General features: G+C 38.6%; 1 protein-coding gene across 1 annotated transcript in view; it reads right to left on the bottom strand.

Annotated features, from left to right (window-relative positions):
* GABPB2 (GA binding protein transcription factor subunit beta 2) overlaps positions 1-17,869 on the bottom strand; it is a 28,291-nt gene that overhangs the window by 5,176 nt on the left and 5,246 nt on the right. Inside the window, 9 exon segments of the mRNA XM_046682278.1 lie at positions 138-271; positions 4,045-4,230; positions 6,061-6,177; positions 12,370-12,508; positions 14,986-15,180; positions 15,723-15,890; positions 17,334-17,369; positions 17,372-17,383; positions 17,546-17,691. Coding sequence (XP_046538234.1) covers positions 138-271; positions 4,045-4,230; positions 6,061-6,177; positions 12,370-12,508; positions 14,986-15,180; positions 15,723-15,890; positions 17,334-17,369; positions 17,372-17,383; positions 17,546-17,653 — 1,095 coding nt within the window. The 5' untranslated portion in view covers positions 17,654-17,691.

Consider the following 17,869-nt stretch of genomic DNA (forward strand, 5'->3'; position numbering starts at 1 on the left):
TTTCATCACCAGGTAAGAATTCCTGATCACAGATTATCCAGAGAATAGACAGAAAGATAAAGAAGTGTTCGGGCCTTAAAAGTTATAGCTGCTGATTCTTTCTCTTGTTTTCTCTCCATAACAGCTAAAAATATTACCTTGCTTTCCTTTACACTGTTTGTCATCTCTTCTATCCTTGGTTTCTTAGTCAGTGGCAACTTTTCTGCTGCTTCTTCCTCTTCTTCTTCAATTACAGTCTCCTCTGCAACCTGACCAGCAGGTACAGTTAGAACTACAAGCAAAAGGACACCAAGCGGAGGTGATGAATACACAGTAAAACAAAGAAGTTTTGCTTGCTTCGCATTAGAAAATAAACTGAAATATATTCTCTGATATCTTACTGTTCATATCTCTTTGGATTTTAGAATCAATAGGTAAGGCATGGCCCTGGCAAGAGAAACAGAAAGGATTAGAGAGGGGCCGGCCTGGTGGTGCAGGGGTTAAGTGTGCACGTTCTGCTTCAGTGGCCCGGGGTTCACGGGTTCGGATCCTGGGTGCAGACATGGCGCCACCTGGCAAAGCCATGCTGTGGTAGACGTCCCACATATAAAATAGAGGAAGATGGGCATGGATGTTAGCTCAGGGCCAGTCTTCCTTAGCAAAAAGAGGAGGATTGGCAGCAGTTAGCTCAGGGCTAATCTTCCTCAAAAAAAAAAGAAAAAGAAAGGATTAGAGAGGCACTAAAAAGCCTCAGAAAGGAAGTATAAAGATTTGTGTTTGGAAGGCAGGCAGTTAAGACTCAGGTCTGAGGCTCTTACATAAAGAGGTCTGACTCTGGGTAAGAAGTTGAGCAGCTAGCTTACAATTCTGTAGAAACAACTTATCTAAAGAAGGCCTAATGTCTTTACATGAGATTTTTGACAAACCTCTCATGAAAGCAGTTTGCCATTAACTGTGTCTAATTTAATTATTTCTCTTCTCATAGATAGGTGAGAAAAGGGTCAACACACATATGCCCACAATACACACATGGTGCATCTCACACCTATCAGAGTGGCTAAAATTAAAAAAAAGATAGTGATAACATGAAATACTGGTAAGGATTGGAGAAACTGGATTATTCGTAAATTGCTGGTGGGACTGTAAAATGGTACACTCTAGAAAATAGTTTGGCAGTTTCTTACAAAAGTAAACTTATCATACGACCCAGCAATTACACTTTTGGGCATTTATCCTAGATAATTGAAAATTTATGTTCCCACAGACCCTGTACTCCACGATTGGTCATAACAGCGTTATTCAAACTTACTGGAATCAACTTAAATATCCTTCAATGGGTGAGTGGTTAAACAAACTGTGGTATATCCATACCATGAAATAATACTCAGCAATAAAAAGAAATGAACAATTGATAGAAATGACAACTTGGATGGATCTTAAGAGAATTATGCTGACACAAAAAAGCCAATTTCAAATTCATACAGTTACATACTGTATGATTCCATTTATACAACATTCTTGAAATGACAAAAGTATAGAGACAGAGAACAGATGAGTTAGTGGGTGAGGAGTAGGGTGGGAAGGAAGGTGGCTGTAGTTATAGAAGAGCAGCGCAAGGGATCCTTGTGAGGGAACTGCTCTGTATCTCAACAGTGGTAGTGCCCACACAAATCTACACATGTATTAAACTGCACAGGACTAAGTACCTACATAAACACACAAATGAATGCAGATAAAACTGGAAAAATCTCAATAAGTTTGGTGGATTGTATCAATGTCAATTTCCTGTCTGTGATACTGTACTGTAGTTATGCAAAATGTTACCACTGGGGGAAACTGGGTGATGGGTATATGAGATCTGTCTGTATTATTTCTTATAACTGTACATGAATTAACAATTATCTCAAAATAAGAATTTAAAAATTACACTTAGGTTTTAGGATACATTATGATTTTCGTTTAAAACAGAAGATTTACCTAGTTATTTGGTTTGGTTGATTTAACAATTAACTTATGTTCCTTGAGTACTCATCAGTTGATGGCTGTGGAAAGCAGCTTAGATGTCTGCTAAGTGGAAGCGGCAGTTTAGTCTAGGATTCAAAATTTCCTGCTGATAATGCATAAAATCTTAGCTTTTCTTCTTTGGGCCTGGTTAAACGTAAAAAATAGTATAGTTCATCTAGACAAAACCTCAAATTTTAGTTTTTTCCTCAAAGCAATAAATTTTTTTCCTGTTCTTATTTATTTAATTCCATTATAAGCAGAACTACCAAATGAGTACCCCAAAACTTAAAATGATAAAACGTTCACAAAAACATTAGTTTCCTATTTCCAAATAAAACTAAAAATAATTTATGATACCAAAGCTTGGATTATAAAGGTTTAATTCCTACTCTTTCTTCCCATACTGCAAAGATCCACCAATTCAAATAATTTGAAAATTATAAAGATCCCCGAGGGGCCAGCCTGGTGGCGCAGCGGTTAAGTGCGCACATTCCCACTTTGGCAGCCCGGAGTTCGCCAGTTGGAATCCCAGGTGCGGACATGGCACTGCTTGGCATGCCATGCTGTGGTAGGCGTCCCACATATAAAGTAGAGGAAGATGGGCATGGATGTTAGCTCAGGGCCAGTCTTCCTCAGCAAAAAAGAGGGGATTGGTGGTGGATGTTAGCTCAGAGTTAATGTTCATCCAAAAAAAAACAGAAAAAAGAAACAAACAACAATGAAAATGCAAATGTAGCATACTCTACACAGCATCCTGCATCTTGCTCTTGTCACTTAACAATATATTTTGGAGATCAGACCATCCTGGTATATAAGGTTTTTCTTTACTGTTCTTTTTTAATTTTATTTATTTAATTAATTAATTAATTACTTTTTTAAGTTTTTTTTTCTTTGAGGAAGATTAGCCCTGAGCTAACATCTGCTGCCAGTCCTCCTCCTTTTGCTGAGGAAGACTGGCCCTGAGCTAACATTCGTGCCCAGCTTCCTCTACTTTATATGTGGGATGCCTACCACAGCATGGCTTGCCAAGTGGTGCCATGTCCAAACCCAGGATCCGAACCGACAAACCCTGGATCACCGAAGTAGAATGTGTGCACTTAACCACTATGCCACTGGGCCGGCCCCTTCTTCATTGTTTTTAACAGCTGCATAGTATTCCATTGTATGTGTATAGTACAATTATATTTACCCAGTTCCCTATTGACATATAATTAGATTCCTTTTAATCTCTGATGATTACAAATAATGCTGTAATGAATTACTTAGTATGTATGTTATTTCTGTGTGTGTGGATATAAATTAATAGAAAAAGAACTTTTTTTTTGGTGAGGAAGATTGGCCCTGAGCTAATATCTGTTGTTAATCTTCCTTTTTTTGCTTGAGGAAGATTGTCCCTGAGCTAACATCTGTGCCAATCTTCCTCTATTTTGTATGTGGGACACCACCACAGCATGGCTTGATGAGTGGTGTATAGGTCTGTGCCCAGGATCTGAACTGGCGAACCCTGGGCCGCTGAAGCAGAGCGCAAGAACTTAACCACTATGCCACTGCACCAACTTGAAAAAGAACTTTTTAATCAAAAGGTATGTGCATCTTTAATACTGATAGATATTGCAATTTCCTGTTTAGAGGATGCACTAATTTACACTCTCACCAGCAATTTATAAGAGTGCCTGTTTCCCCATACCCTTGACAACACGGTGTTATAATGATATCTCAGTGCAGTATTTATTTGCAGTTCTCTTGCTATGAATGAAGTTGAACATATTTTCATATTTTTAAGAACGATTAGTATTTTCTTTTCTGTGAACTATTGGTTAATATTATTTTCTCTTTTTTCTACCAGATTATTGGTTTTTACTCACAAATTTTATATATATCAGGGAAAGTAGCCTTTGCCAGCCTGATTTCTGTTTCTTTTTCCTTTTCAGAGCTTCTTTGCCCCATCTGGCATCTGGCATTCTCCCATTCCCACTCCTCATCTTAATACTTCATTTTTAAAGGAGGGTTGAGTGTCTAAAATATCTTTTAATAAACAATTGTCTGAATGGGATCACTCACCTTGCTGTCCATCTTGCATAGTCACAATAAATGGCTGGCTGATGCCTGCAGTAGGGATTGTAGTTTGGATATTACCCAGAGGGACTCCATCGGTCACTATGGTGATGACCCTCTGGCCTCCACTCCCCACCACTTGCTGGATTGATGAGTCAATAGAATTTCCCTCTATGATTTCCTCTGAATTAGCTAGAAATGACAAAAGTAAATAAATTTAAAATTTCAGCTTTTTAAAAAATAGGAGTATAGCAATTTCAGCCTCCTTGAAATTGATAATATCAGGGACAGGAAAACTTGAAAAAAAGTGTTAGGTTCAACAGTTCACAAAACCAAGCCCTTGTGACCACTGCTAAGTCAGAGGAGAAAAGAAAATAGGGAATGCATTAGAACAGTATTTCCTAAAATGTCCTCATTGAGATGTTAATAGTTCACTAAAGATGGATTCTTTGAACAAATACATTTTCATGTATTTAAAATACTTTTTTGTTTGTTTTGTAGGAAGTATCAGAGACCCCAATAGGCTAATGAGCATTATGATTCTCCAATAGGGGAAAGGATATGCTGAGTTTCCCCAACATATTTGATCTTAGAACTCTTTTTTCAGGACGCATCTTGAAAATCTAAATAAATTATGGAGCTTAGAAAAATAACTACAAATTAAAGTAGATCTATTTCTATGAGAAAATGGAGGCATAGTTAATTAACAAAATAATATGTCAAGTAGTCAAAGCATTGAAGAAAATTATAAGTGGCTTTTCCTTCTGACAGATCAACAATACTAATAGCAACTAAACACTGACTACTGACTATATGCCAGGTACCTTTTTAAGAGCTTTACAGGTATTATGTTGAATCAAGATTTTTAGTTTGGGTAGTCAATATCCCCAACAACTGTTAGAGGAAACAGTTCCTACTACTATGGAATTTCTCTATCTAGAGTCACAAGTAGAACTCTGCAGTAAGTGAGGTACGTACTATCCATATGAGATACATTTCAGGTAGTTCAATGGAAATATAGCATTCACACCTCTTAGAAACAAAGAACAGTTAAATGTTATATCTGAAAGGACCTTGATAGATAATCTAATCCAACCATCATTCCAGAGATGAGGAAACTGAGACCTGGAGAAGTTAAGTGATTTATCCAAGATCAAAGAGCAAATCAAAAGGATAAGAAGCACAAGTTTAATACATTGCCTTTCCCTCTGCCATGCTGCTCACTCATACACATCTGAATAGAGATCTTTATGACCACTGCCAGTTGGAAAAATAGGATTGGAGGAATGTTCTCACTACCCAAATGTCAATGGCAGAAAGAAATCAGAACAACCTGCTTTCATTTATGATGGAGCAGACTGCCAGAGAGTTCCAGAAAGATTCTTAGATGACTATTGACTAATTGAGATAACTAAAGCTCTACCTATGACTATCTGCCCCTATCTATATGAAACTATAAGCCTTTTCCCCATAGACCACTAGCTAAGTGACTTAAAATATTTCTGTTTTAAATATCAGAAGTGCATTATACATCTGCCCAGCTCCACTGGAAATGCCAAAATAACATCTCCAGTGAAAATAAAAGCAAGCCAACCTGAAGTACACAGGACATGACAATGAGAGAGGCAGCAGTCCCTTATTAAACACAGTTTCAATACAAGATATCTAGGCTGCTATTTTAAATCATTCTATGATAGCATCAGTCAAAACAAAACAGAGCATTTCCAAAAAAGCTGCTAAGCTAAAACTAAACATTTCAATCTGAAGCAACTGGCGTCAGGGCAAATAAACTTGAAACTGCAAAAATACAAAGGAATAACTTAGTCATTCTCCGTTACTGTTCAGCTGTCTGATTACATCACTTAGTGATTTTTCTTTCTGATGCTCAATGACTCTACATCCCTTTTCCCTAGCTGTCTCTAATTAGCTGTAATTCGTTAATATTTCATGCAAATTAAATCTGCTGGAGATTTAAAAACAAAAGAAGAAATTGTGATTCACCCAGCAGATATCCTTACCTACCTGTGGCTCTGTGTGAGTTGGAGAGGGGGGCTGATGCCTCAGCAAGAGCTGCAAGCGTGGCCAGCACTGAGGTGGTAGAATTTGAGAAGTGTACTGTTGAGGAGGCATTGGGGTCACCTATTTCGGTAAAAAAGGCAAATGAGGTCCAATGGAGAGACTAAATTGAGATGAACTAAAAATGGCTTATTAAATCAAAACCTCAGCTTTTCACTCTAATGTCCTTAATCTTGCTCTCTAATACAAACTTATATAAACCAATTATGTTGTTAAAACCATTTTAGGGTTTTAAAAGTTTTCCCTTTAAAGTGGATTAAAGTAATATACTTGGTATAGGGCCACTACATTCCTCTCATTTGATCATTCTCTTGGCACTGCCAATGCTGAGCATTAGTAGCTAACAGACCAAGAGTGCCGCCCACTCCCTAGGCTGGCCATGCAGAGCTCTCCTGGGCAGCAGGCAATAAGCATACAAAGCATGCCTCACTCCAAGCTAAGCAGGGTGAGGTAAGAGGCCCCTCATGGACTTTACTCAACCATACTACCTCTATTCACCAGCTAGACAGGTGAGAATAGGACTGACCTCTAGTGCAAGGCCAGTTAAAAACCTGATGTTTCTCTTATTGAATGTCAAGGGGCAGTACAACCAATTAACACTAAATAACAATAGTTCGCTACTTTAGTTATGTCACGATGTGCTTTTTAGAGAAACTTTGTTTATAACTTTTCTCTTGTATCTGTCTGCTATTCTTTTTTTTTAAAAGATTTTATTTATTTATTTTTACTTTTTTCCTTCTTCTCCCCAAAGCCCCCTAGTACACAGTTGTATATTTTAGTTGTGGGTCCTTCTAGTTGTGGCATGTGGGATGCTGCCTCAGCATGGCTTGATGAGAGGTGCTAGGTCTGCACCCAGGATCCGGTGAAACCCTAGGCCACCAAAAAAGAGCATGTGAACTTAACCACTCGGCCACGGGGCTGGCCCCTCTGTGTGCTATTCTTATAGCTAAGTTCCAAGAGGGAAGTACATTAGATCTGGCAACAAGCATGCCTAACTTTATGAACCAAAAGCACCACTCAACAGTTTTGCATAAATCTAACTTTAGTAAAATGAACTGCATTTCCCTATGTCTTTCCCTATGATTTCAGAGATACTTATTATTTTTTTTTAATTCTTTTTTTGAAGAAGGAGATTAGCCCTGAGCTAACATCTGCCGCCAATCCTTCTCTTTTTGCTGAGGAAGACTGACCCTGAGCTAACATCCATGCTCATCTTCCTCTACTTTTATATGTGAGATGCCTGCCACAGCGTGGCTTGCCAAGCAGTGTGCAGATCCGCACCTGGGATCCAAACCAGTGAACCCGGGGCCACTGAAGCAGAACGTGTGCACTTAATCACTGTGCCACTGGCCAGCCTCTCAGAGATACTTATTGTACCAGCTGGGAATTTATTGCCTCTTTTCTCTAAATCCACCCTTCTTTGCCCTGCTTTGTGATACTGAAGCTGGACCCTATAGACATTTCTTGTCAGCTGGCATGAAAGTTTTGTCATCCAGAAGTACTGGCTGCTCCTATACTGGCTATTCTTGTATTCATTAGGGTTCTCCTCACCTCTGAGTAGTTAATCCACTATTACTAACTAACAACTCTTTATAAATTATACATACAGGTTTATAAATTATATGTATATAATAAAATTATACAAATCACCATGTAGTTTTGTCTCCTGACTGGACTCTGACTGATACACATATCTTCTTTTTAAATGTACTCTTAATTTTTAAGTTTTCCCATTGCTATGCTTAAAGATTCTTTCCAGCCTTTCTTCTATCAAAAAGTCAGTTATCTGTAAAATACTTAAAAATACTTAAGGAGGGGCTGGCCCTGTGGCCAAGTGGTTAAGTTCGCACACTCCAGCTTTGGTGGCCCAGGGTTTCACCAGTTTGGATCCTGGGCGCGGACCTAGCACTGCTCATCAGGCCATGCTGAGGGGGCATCCCACATGCCACAACTAGAAGGACCCACAACCAAAATACACAACTATGTACTGGCAGGCTTTGGGCAGGAGAAGGAAAAATAAAAAATTAAAAACTTTTAAAAAATAAAATAAAATCTTTAAAAAAATACTTAAGGAAACTTCTATATAATAGTTCTTATAATAAATCCTTCCACAGAGCAAACAATGCTTTTCTGATATGATTAATCTAGGTAATCTAATTGGTTTATAAATTTAACTTTCAGAAGATTTTCCTTAAAAAGGTGGATTACTTAGGGGCTGGCCCCATGGCCGAGTGGTTAATTTCACGCGCTCCACTTCGGTGGCCTAGGGTTTCGCTGGTTCAGATCCTGGGCGCAGACACGGCACTGCTCGTCAGGCCATGCTGAGGCAGCGTCCCACATGCCACAACTAGAAGGACCCACAACTAAAATATACAACTATGTAATGGAGGGATTTGGGGAGAAAAAGCAGAAAAAGAAAAAGGTGGATTACTTATATAGTACTCCTCATAGCTATGAACTTTTTTTTTCCGAGGAAGATTAGCCCTGAGCTAACATCTGCTGCCAGTCCTCCTCTTTTTGCTGAGGAAGGCTGGCATTGAGCTAACATCCATGCCCATCTTCCTCTACTTTCTATGTGGGACGCCTACCACAGCATGGCTTGCCAAGCGGTGCCATGTCCACACCTGGGATCTGAACCGGCGGACCCCGGGCCACAGAAGCGGAACGTGCAAACTTAACCACTGTGCACCAGGCCGGCCCCAACTATGAACTTTCTTAATCAAAGCTTTTGGATGATGACTGTTGGAGTGGGGATGAGGGTAGAGATGATGATGAGATCCCTATTTTATTCTAATTCTCTCAAAAAATACTCAGGGAACCTAATGGTCTGAGTGGAACACAGTGCTTGACCTCCATAAAGGAGCTTGAGTCTATCTAACAACTTCATGCAGAGCAAGATCCAGCTACAGCCTATTCCCTAATTTTCCTGCTTAGTTCATACTTTTCTCATCACTCAGCCTATCATACCAAATGCTGATATAAGAACACACAAAGGAAACAAGGAACAAGCAACTTTTAGATATTTATATCTCTCATGAAGGTTGGAAAGAGAGACAATAAGTCACTAGCAATCAAAAAAGAAGGCTTATTATTTTGCCAGAGTTCATATATACACACACAGACACACACAAACAAAAAAACCCAAAGCTGTTATAATTAAAGTTCAAGTAGGCTAAACATCAGGTAGACCACTCATCTAAAGGAGAACAGCCGGGCAGAACTGCTGCATGAGAAAAGCATTATGTGTGTTTTTAGCATTTGATGATTCCAAATTAAGGATGCTCTCCCTTTGATTCACACATGACTCACCCAACTTCTCCTCAATAGCAAAACTGAAGAAAAAAAGATTTGTGAAAAGTCAGATTTAGTATTCTGATACACACAGTTGAAAGTGAAAAGAAAGTGCAAATTACTTCTTTAGACTTCTCCCAGTGAGTGCCAGGAGAATAAAGTACTTTATTGTTCAATAATGTTAATTGCGAGGCCGGCTCTGTGGCCGAGTGGTTAAGTTCGCGCGCTCCGCTGCGGCGGCCCAGGGTTCGGATCCTGGGCGCAGACATGGCACCACTCGTCAGGCCACGTTGAGGCGGCATCCCATATCCCACAACTAGAAGGACCTGCAACTGAGATATACAACTGTGTACAGTGGGGGTTTGGGGAGATAAAGCAGAAAAAAAAAAAAAAGATTGGCAACAGTTGTTAGCCCAGGTGCCAATCTTTAAAAAAATAAAAAATAAATAAAAAATAAATAATGTTAATTGCTTCCTTTGCTCAATATAACACCCAACATCAAATAAAGTAAAATGTGCATGGATCCTATTGTTTTTGGAAGGGAAATAGCATTATCAGTGATGATTCTTGTTACCTATTCAGAATAGGGCTTATTTAAATAAACTCTTCAGACCAGGATTTAGGGGAGTGTGCTACGGTAGGCTAGACAAAACTAGATGTAGAAAAACTAAGTAACTTGCCCACAGTCATGCAGCTAGTGAATATCAGAGCCTGGATTAGAACCTAGTTCATCAGATTCCAAAGACTGTACTCTTTATGAACCAACACAAAATTATTTATCTTTGACTTCTGAGTGCATCTTATGATTCGACAGAAACAGGAAATTCATCTTCACAACTTTGTTTTGCCCTGATTGTTTTAATTAGTCTGCCTTCCCAAATCACTGCGGTTTGATGGTGACACTGATGATGACTAATATATTTAGTCACAAATGAATTTTATAATCTGGATTTTGGTATCAAAAATATCCACCAAAATGATAATCCTAGGATACTTTCAGTTAATTCTTAAAAATATTACTGGGTGACGGGGAATAAGAAGGCCACTCACCATTCAGGAAAAGAATATCTTTTAACCCAGTTGAATAACACCACCTGAATTTGTTTTATAACTTTTCTCCTTTCTTTTATCTGCACTGATTAAGCATCAGGTAGGCCAATCCCCTAAAGGGGGCCAGCTCGGTAGAACTGCTTCATGAGTAAGACGTGACTGGAGAGAACAGCTCTCTTATGTGATGGTTTGGTTATTTCAATTTGCTGTTGTCAGCATACAGAAGGGAGAAGGAAGAGCAGGTTTGCCAAAAGCAACATGACAAACATGATATAGGCCCATGGGAGCCCAGGCTAAGAATTTCCCTCCTGAATTTCCTTAACTTTGCTTATCATTCCAGATCAGAGTCTGGAGAATTTCAGTAGTTAGATTAATGACCAACTCTAGCTCTCTTCACATGTTTGTGAACATATAATTTCATTGGCTTCTAAAGACTTTTGGATTATAAAAGCACTTGTTCTAATCAATATGGCCTGAATCACAACAAATCCAAAAAGCTGTGAATATTCTGATTACATGTTTACGTCTATTTAAGCTAAATTTTTTGCATAATCCAACCAAAGACCAAGCACAGTAATTTTAAATAATAGTTGCTGGTCTATAAAATGAGGGTCACTACTGCCCCCTTGTGGGCATGACAGAGTCAACCTTCATCGAGAAATTATATTTTCATTTAATACTAGCTATTATTGAAGTCCTGCTATAAAATGAACACTGAAATACAAAATCTCAAAGTCTCATAACAATCTCATAAAGTAGATATTACTATGTCCCAACTTTATAGATAAGTAAAGAAGGCTTAGAGAAGTAAGTAGTTTTCCCAAGCTCAAGCACCTAGCCAATTAATGAATCAGTATTTGAACGCAACTCTGAATGCAAAATTCTATGTACCTTGTGTATATGCTCTATTTTACCACACTGCCTCTCAATACTAACACCTCATTCAAGATTTTCCTGTGATATTATACAAACTTAACTAGGAATAGAGTTGCTTATTTTTAAAAGAAAGTCAGAAATAGAAAAAGAAACCAAAAATCACTTGGAAAATTTATTTATTTATTTATTTTGAGGAAGATTAGCCTTGAACTAACTGCTGCCAATCCTCCTCTTTTTGCTGAGGAAGACTGGCCCTGAGCTAACATCGTGCCCATCTTCCTCTACTTTATATGTGGGACGCCTACCACAGCATGGCGTGTCAAGTGGGTGCCATGCCCACACCCAGGATCCGAACCGTCAGAGCCCGGACCGCAGAAGTGGAACGTGTGAACTTAACCGCTGCGCCCCCGGGCCAGCCTCGAAAAATTTATTTAAATGAAGACACAAATTCCCTGATTGTAAAACAATTATTTGTAAGGAGATGTTGAAACTAAGATCAATTTGCTCCTTTCTAGATAGATGTTTGTGTTAAAAACATATATGTCTCAAAAGATTGACACCAAGTGCTTTTATCTGCTTTTTGTTGTTATATATGTTCTCAAGAACAAATCGAGACTCTTATACTTTATTCAAATAATCATACATATCTCTTGTATGTCAGCACTCCAACAACCACTTATGCTTATCATGCTTTGTTACTTCTTTATACTATAAATATTTAACTATTTTCCTCATCAGCACCATAGTGAAACACCCTTATATTTTCATTTTGGGGTCAGACATAACCCTTCAACAGATTAATCTGTAGAATATTTTACTTTTAACACAATAAGCACTCATTTATAATCACTATGTATGATCTTCCTTTCCCCCAGAAAGAATAAGTGAATTAGCTTTAAAATCTATCATAAATCTTCTATTTGGGGAATATTTTAATAAAGGAGTGGGTATGAGACAGGGCATCTAGTCATCTCATAGGAAAACCTGGGGTTCTGTTCAATTTAAGTCTAAAATAATGTCACATTATCAGAATATTACCTGAGGTTGTTTTGGTGTTGGTTGAAGAAACAAAGCTAGTGAGGTTGACGATTTCTCCCGGCGCTAAGATGAATGGGGCAGCCATAGTCACAGGGTTGGCTCTCTCAGGATTAGCATTCACCTGATTCTGCATGGCTTCCTACAAAACAAGGCAGGATATTTCAAAGTCAGAAGACTTATTAGCCTTAGTTACACAGTTATACAGTTACTGAACAGCCACTCTCCCACAATGCTCTATCAAGCAGAACTAGTTCCAGCACACAATGTCCCAAGGAGCTCAGAATTCTCATTAAGACTACTGGGTTTTTTTCCAGACAGGGCAAGAGAGATGTTAGGTTGCTTTCTCAACGTTATTTCTACCTCAGAAAAAAAAAGGGGTATTATTTGCAAAAACTTTTGGACAATTAACTTAACCTCTCTGGATCTTATTTTTTTATTTGAAAAATGAGTGAGGTGGCCTAAGAAGTAATTTCCAGCACTCATATTCTATGATCAATTATCTACAAGTAATGTGCTAGCGGAAGATCCCTGAAGAGAATCTACAGAGAACAATATTCTCCAGAGTTCTGTTCAACTACTAGTTCCATTCTGCCACTGAAGAAATTCCTAAGAGAATACATAACAAGCAAATAAATGAGCGTCAGATTTTAAAGTCTAGTTCCATATGCTGCACTTTTGCTTCGAGGGATATTTTCACAGTTTTGGTGTAAAGATGCTTATCTTTATTATTTTACTTTCAGAAGCCATTTTCTACAAACATGATCAGTACTAAAAAAGTCCAATTATGAAAGGGCTCTAAACAAGGAATCCAAAGTTGAAGAGGATAACCAGTCTATAGGGAACCATTTGTCAGGGAAAAAAACAAACAAACAAAAAACACTGAAAAAGCAGCAGAAATGGCTATTTATTTTTCATATATAATTATCCCCTTGACCAAGAGCTTCAGTTGAAACAGATTATCCATTCTCTGGTTACTGTTAAATTCCTTCTTGAATCTGCCTCTTCTATCCTCCACTATTAATTCCTTAACTCAAGTCCTCATTGGCTCTTGCCTGGCCCAATGAAAGTCACTAACTGGTTCTTTAGGATTAAGTGTTTTCTCTCTCCAGTCTGCATACCACACTCCAAACAATCTCCTCTTAAAAAAAAATCTAATTCTATCAATCCTCTATTTAAAAGCTTCTTTTGGATCCCGACTGCCCACAAAATAGTGCAAGCTTCTTTGTAAGCCACGTAACATCTCTACATTGAGAACCCAGTCTAACTCTCAAGCCTTAGCTCCTGCTACTCCCTAACTCCACTTCCCTTGCCCAATCTCTAGTCGCAGAACTACTTACTCTTTCCCGAATATTCCATGTCCTTTCACACCTCTATGTTTTCAATTTGCTTTTTCTAGCCTAGAGTATCATTTTCTCACTTCTCTGCCTATTTCTCCTTCAAAACTCAGTTCAAATTCTACATCTACTTTAATCTCTGCCTTAAGCATCATTAATACTCCTTCATCTTCACTCCTGTAACAGCTGCTAGATGTCTGTTTATCACTGTAGTATTGTGATAATTTATTTCTTGTCTTTACCTTCATTATGCTGTAAACACTCCAAGGGCAGGGCCATGTCCTATTAATCTTTGTATCCCTCATCCTGTTGTTCCCTGATATACAAGTGCTGGTTTAAGAATTAATGGATGAAATCATCACAGCTAATTTTTAATTCTGAGATGGCTTCCTTATGACTCAATATGCTTCAGAGCTATGTATTATCTCACATCAGTTGATGTATGTTCAGAAAACACAAAGAGGGGCCGGCCCCATGGCCAAGTGGTTAAGTTCTTGCACTCTGCTGAGGTGGCCCAGGGTTTCACCGGTTCAGATCCTGGGGGCAGACATGGCACCGCTCATCAGGCCACGATGAGGTGATGTCCCGCATGCCACAACTGGAGGGAACCACAACTAGAACCTACAACTATGTATGGGGGGCTCTGGGAGAAAATGGAAAAAATAAAATCTTTAAAAAAAAAAAAGAAAACACAAAGAGGCTTTTAATACTGTATCAAGTCAAGTTTAATTAGAAAGGGAAATTTTCATGGAGAAAAAAATTCTAAAGCCAAATAAATCTTGTTTTTGAACTGGCCACAACATCGTTCTTCAATCACCATGAATAATTCAGGGCTTCAAAGAATGTTATTTTTTAGAAAAAGATACTAGTGACACCGAGCCACAAGACTGAGACATATTAGAAGTACTACTTTGATAAGACAGGGAAAATTCAGGGGTTTTTTTGTTTGTTTGTTTTTGGTAAGGAAGATTCACCCTGAGCTAACATCTGTTGCCAATCCTCTTCTTTTTCTGCTTTGAGGAAGATCAGCCCTGACCTAACATCCACACCAATCCTCCTCTATTTTTTGTATGTGGGATGCCTCCACAGCATGGCTGACAAGTGGAGCAGATCTGTGTCCAGTATCCAAACCCGGAAACCTGGGTTGCTGAAGTGGAGTGCATGGAACTTTCACCACTCGGCCCCGGGGCCAGGCCCAGGAAAATTCAGCTTTGATTAAGCTCCTACAAAAAATCCTTAACTTCAATTGAATTCTATTCTGGGGGTATAAAAAGAACTAGACCTGAAGGATGACCAGAATCTCAGCATTGTTCTTCTCCAGGGCAATGTCAAAGGCAGATTTATCAAACTTGCTGAAAGCATGGACATCAGCTCCATATTTGATAAGTAGTTCCACAACATCTCGATGGTGGTGCTCTGTGGCCCAATGCAAAGCTGTCATCTTCAGCATGTCCTTGGCATTCACATCTGCACCATTCTGTCATAGAAAAGCAATTTTTTCAGACAGTGGTTATAGTAGCACAGGTGCAAGATTCCCATCACTAAATACAGAGGATTTCCATAGAGATTACACATATTCAAATTTAGATCACATTTAAGAAATATCAAAGGGAAAAACACTTCTTAAATTCTCCTGAATGCTGACAGACATAATGCCTTCAATGAGTAGTTCTTCTAAGGACATCACAGGGAAATTATAACAGATGGGAGAGGAAGGGCAAAAGAAAGATTTTCAGTGCACTTATTAACAAGAGCTGACTGCCTGAAAAAATAGGCATAAGTTCAGAGAACACCTGCAAAAAAGGAATGAAGAAAAATTAATAAAGTCTGTTTAGCCTTTAAAAAATTAGAAGAAAAATCCTCATAGCCATGATTACTCTTGAAAGAGATGCAACTCAATGGTATAAACTGTCCTAAACTTAATCTTTCCTAACCTAGTTTCCTACCACCCGGTTAAGTAAGAAAACAGGAGATGGACGTCTTTTTTACAATATAGACCAGCCTCTATTCTCGCTTTACCCTAACAAGCAGTTCCACGATGTGCGCATGTCCATCAGCCGCAGCCATGTGCAAGGGGGTCCTGTCCACTTTGGTCCGGGCATCCCTGCTAACTCCTGCTCGAAGGAGCACTTCTGCTGTGGAATAATGACCATACTGGGCTGCAAGGTGGAGGGGTGATGTTCCAAGCTGTGGGAAAATAATACTCATTGAATATCAACTGTGTACAGAGTCCTAAATCATTACTGGAGACATACAAATGAACAAGAGGTGAATTCTACGGTTCCTGTCCTTAGAGAGAGAATCTGGTTGGACAGATAGGACTGAAGGAATGGTTTAATTGAAAAATTAATATACTAATGGGCAAACAAATATACCACCAATTAAATAAGTGCTAAGTATAATGGATTTAAGTTAGGTGGACTTATCAGATAAGATCCCCTAAAGGACATGATTTTAGGCAGGGCTTAGAAGGAGGTGAAAAAATGGATAGACAGGGGCCGGCCTGGTGGCATAGTGGTTAAGTTTGCATGCTCCACTTTGGCAGCCCAGGGTTCACAGGTTTGGATCCTGGGCGTGGACTGAGCATCACTAATCAAGCCACGCTGTGGCGGCATCCCACATAAAACAGAGGAAGACTGGCACAGATGTTAGCTCAGCAACAATTTTCCTCAAACAAAAAGAGGAAGATTGGCAACAGATGTTAGTTCAGAGCCAATCTTCCTCAAAAAAGAAAAGAAAAGAAAAAGAAAAATGGATAGACAAGAGCATTCTGAGTGAGGTAAAGGGAAGGGATAGACGCAGGTTCAAAACAATTCTTAGGAAGAGGGCAGAGATTAGAAAGTTACATGTGGAACTGGTTGGAATAGGAGTTTGTTCCCACAGTAAAGCAAAGCAAAAAGACTGATGAGATGAAGAGGCAATATAAATTTAGGAATGGTGTGTCAATAGCAATAAGGAGGTCTGTATCATCTTAAAGCAAATCTTTTAAGAGTTATCTATGGACATCCATTTTGACCAGAGATCCGCTCCTTTGTGTTACGCTCTTTATTTTAAGCCTATTTCGTTTATTCTTCGCTTTTCATATATTCAGCTTCTCTGCATGACTGGATTTAATTCACATTGCTCTTTTCAGGCCTATTTATAGAAATGCTAATCTCATGGGTTTCCTTTTCTTCCTTTTTGTGAAGTGCTAAGAACCTGCTGGCTTTTAAAGTTATGAACTAATCACCCCAGAACAGAGGACACTCACTCATCAAACTTTTAAAATAAGGCAATGCTTACAAAATCTATGAATGCTAAGCAAACCCACATCAGAAGATGGACCTGGATCTTCTGAAACTCTCTGCTCTCCAAGCTGGCTGTCTAGGCTTATGAAATTACACTTTCCTCTTTAATGTTTTTTAACAGTGGGAAAGAAAACAAAATGGCTAGACCATTCCTTATTAACCAGGACATTTTAGAGAAAAAGAAATAAGGACTTTATTAGTTTAAAAATGCACTCTTATTATACTGATTTTGTTTAATTTCTAGCTAATTACAAAAGCCTATAATCCAAGTACACTCCAAGGAGAATTAAACCTTTAGAAAATACTCTAAAAAGCATTATAGAAAATCACAAGTATATAATACCTTACAATTACCACCTATATATCCACAGGAGACTCTTTCAATTTGGAAAACTAAAAGAAAAAGAAAACCATATATTCAGATGAGACAAAGAAAATAAAATCTTGTAGGGAGAACGAGACAGAAAAGGAATGAAGAAAAACCCATAAAGTTTGTTTAGCTTTTAAGAAAAAGGTTGGTAATAGCACATGCTGGGAATAATTAAGACAGTTTACCCAATCTGTGGTGAATGGAGCACCATTTGCCATCAACGTTCTCACTTCATCATCTTGGCCTTTTCTCGCTGCTTCTAGCAACCTCTTCCCCAGGTCCACCAAAGACATTTTTATGCATAGGAACAAAAGTTTTCAGGAAGCTATAACTTAAACACAAGGAAAGTTAGCTGCCTGTAAAATGTTTTAAGACCTCTTGTACTTGAATATATGCAGGATACTTCTCAAGCTGACTATCTGGTAGGGCACTGCCTTTCTACCTCATCTAACACGAACAATCAGGTACCTGGGAACGTTTCAGGACCCAAACAATGGTTCCTTTGCTTT

The sequence above is a fragment of the Equus quagga genome, chromosome 13 (assembly GCF_021613505.1).
Source record: "Equus quagga isolate Etosha38 chromosome 13, UCLA_HA_Equagga_1.0, whole genome shotgun sequence".
In the NCBI taxonomy this organism is placed as follows: domain Eukaryota; kingdom Metazoa; phylum Chordata; class Mammalia; order Perissodactyla; family Equidae; genus Equus; species Equus quagga.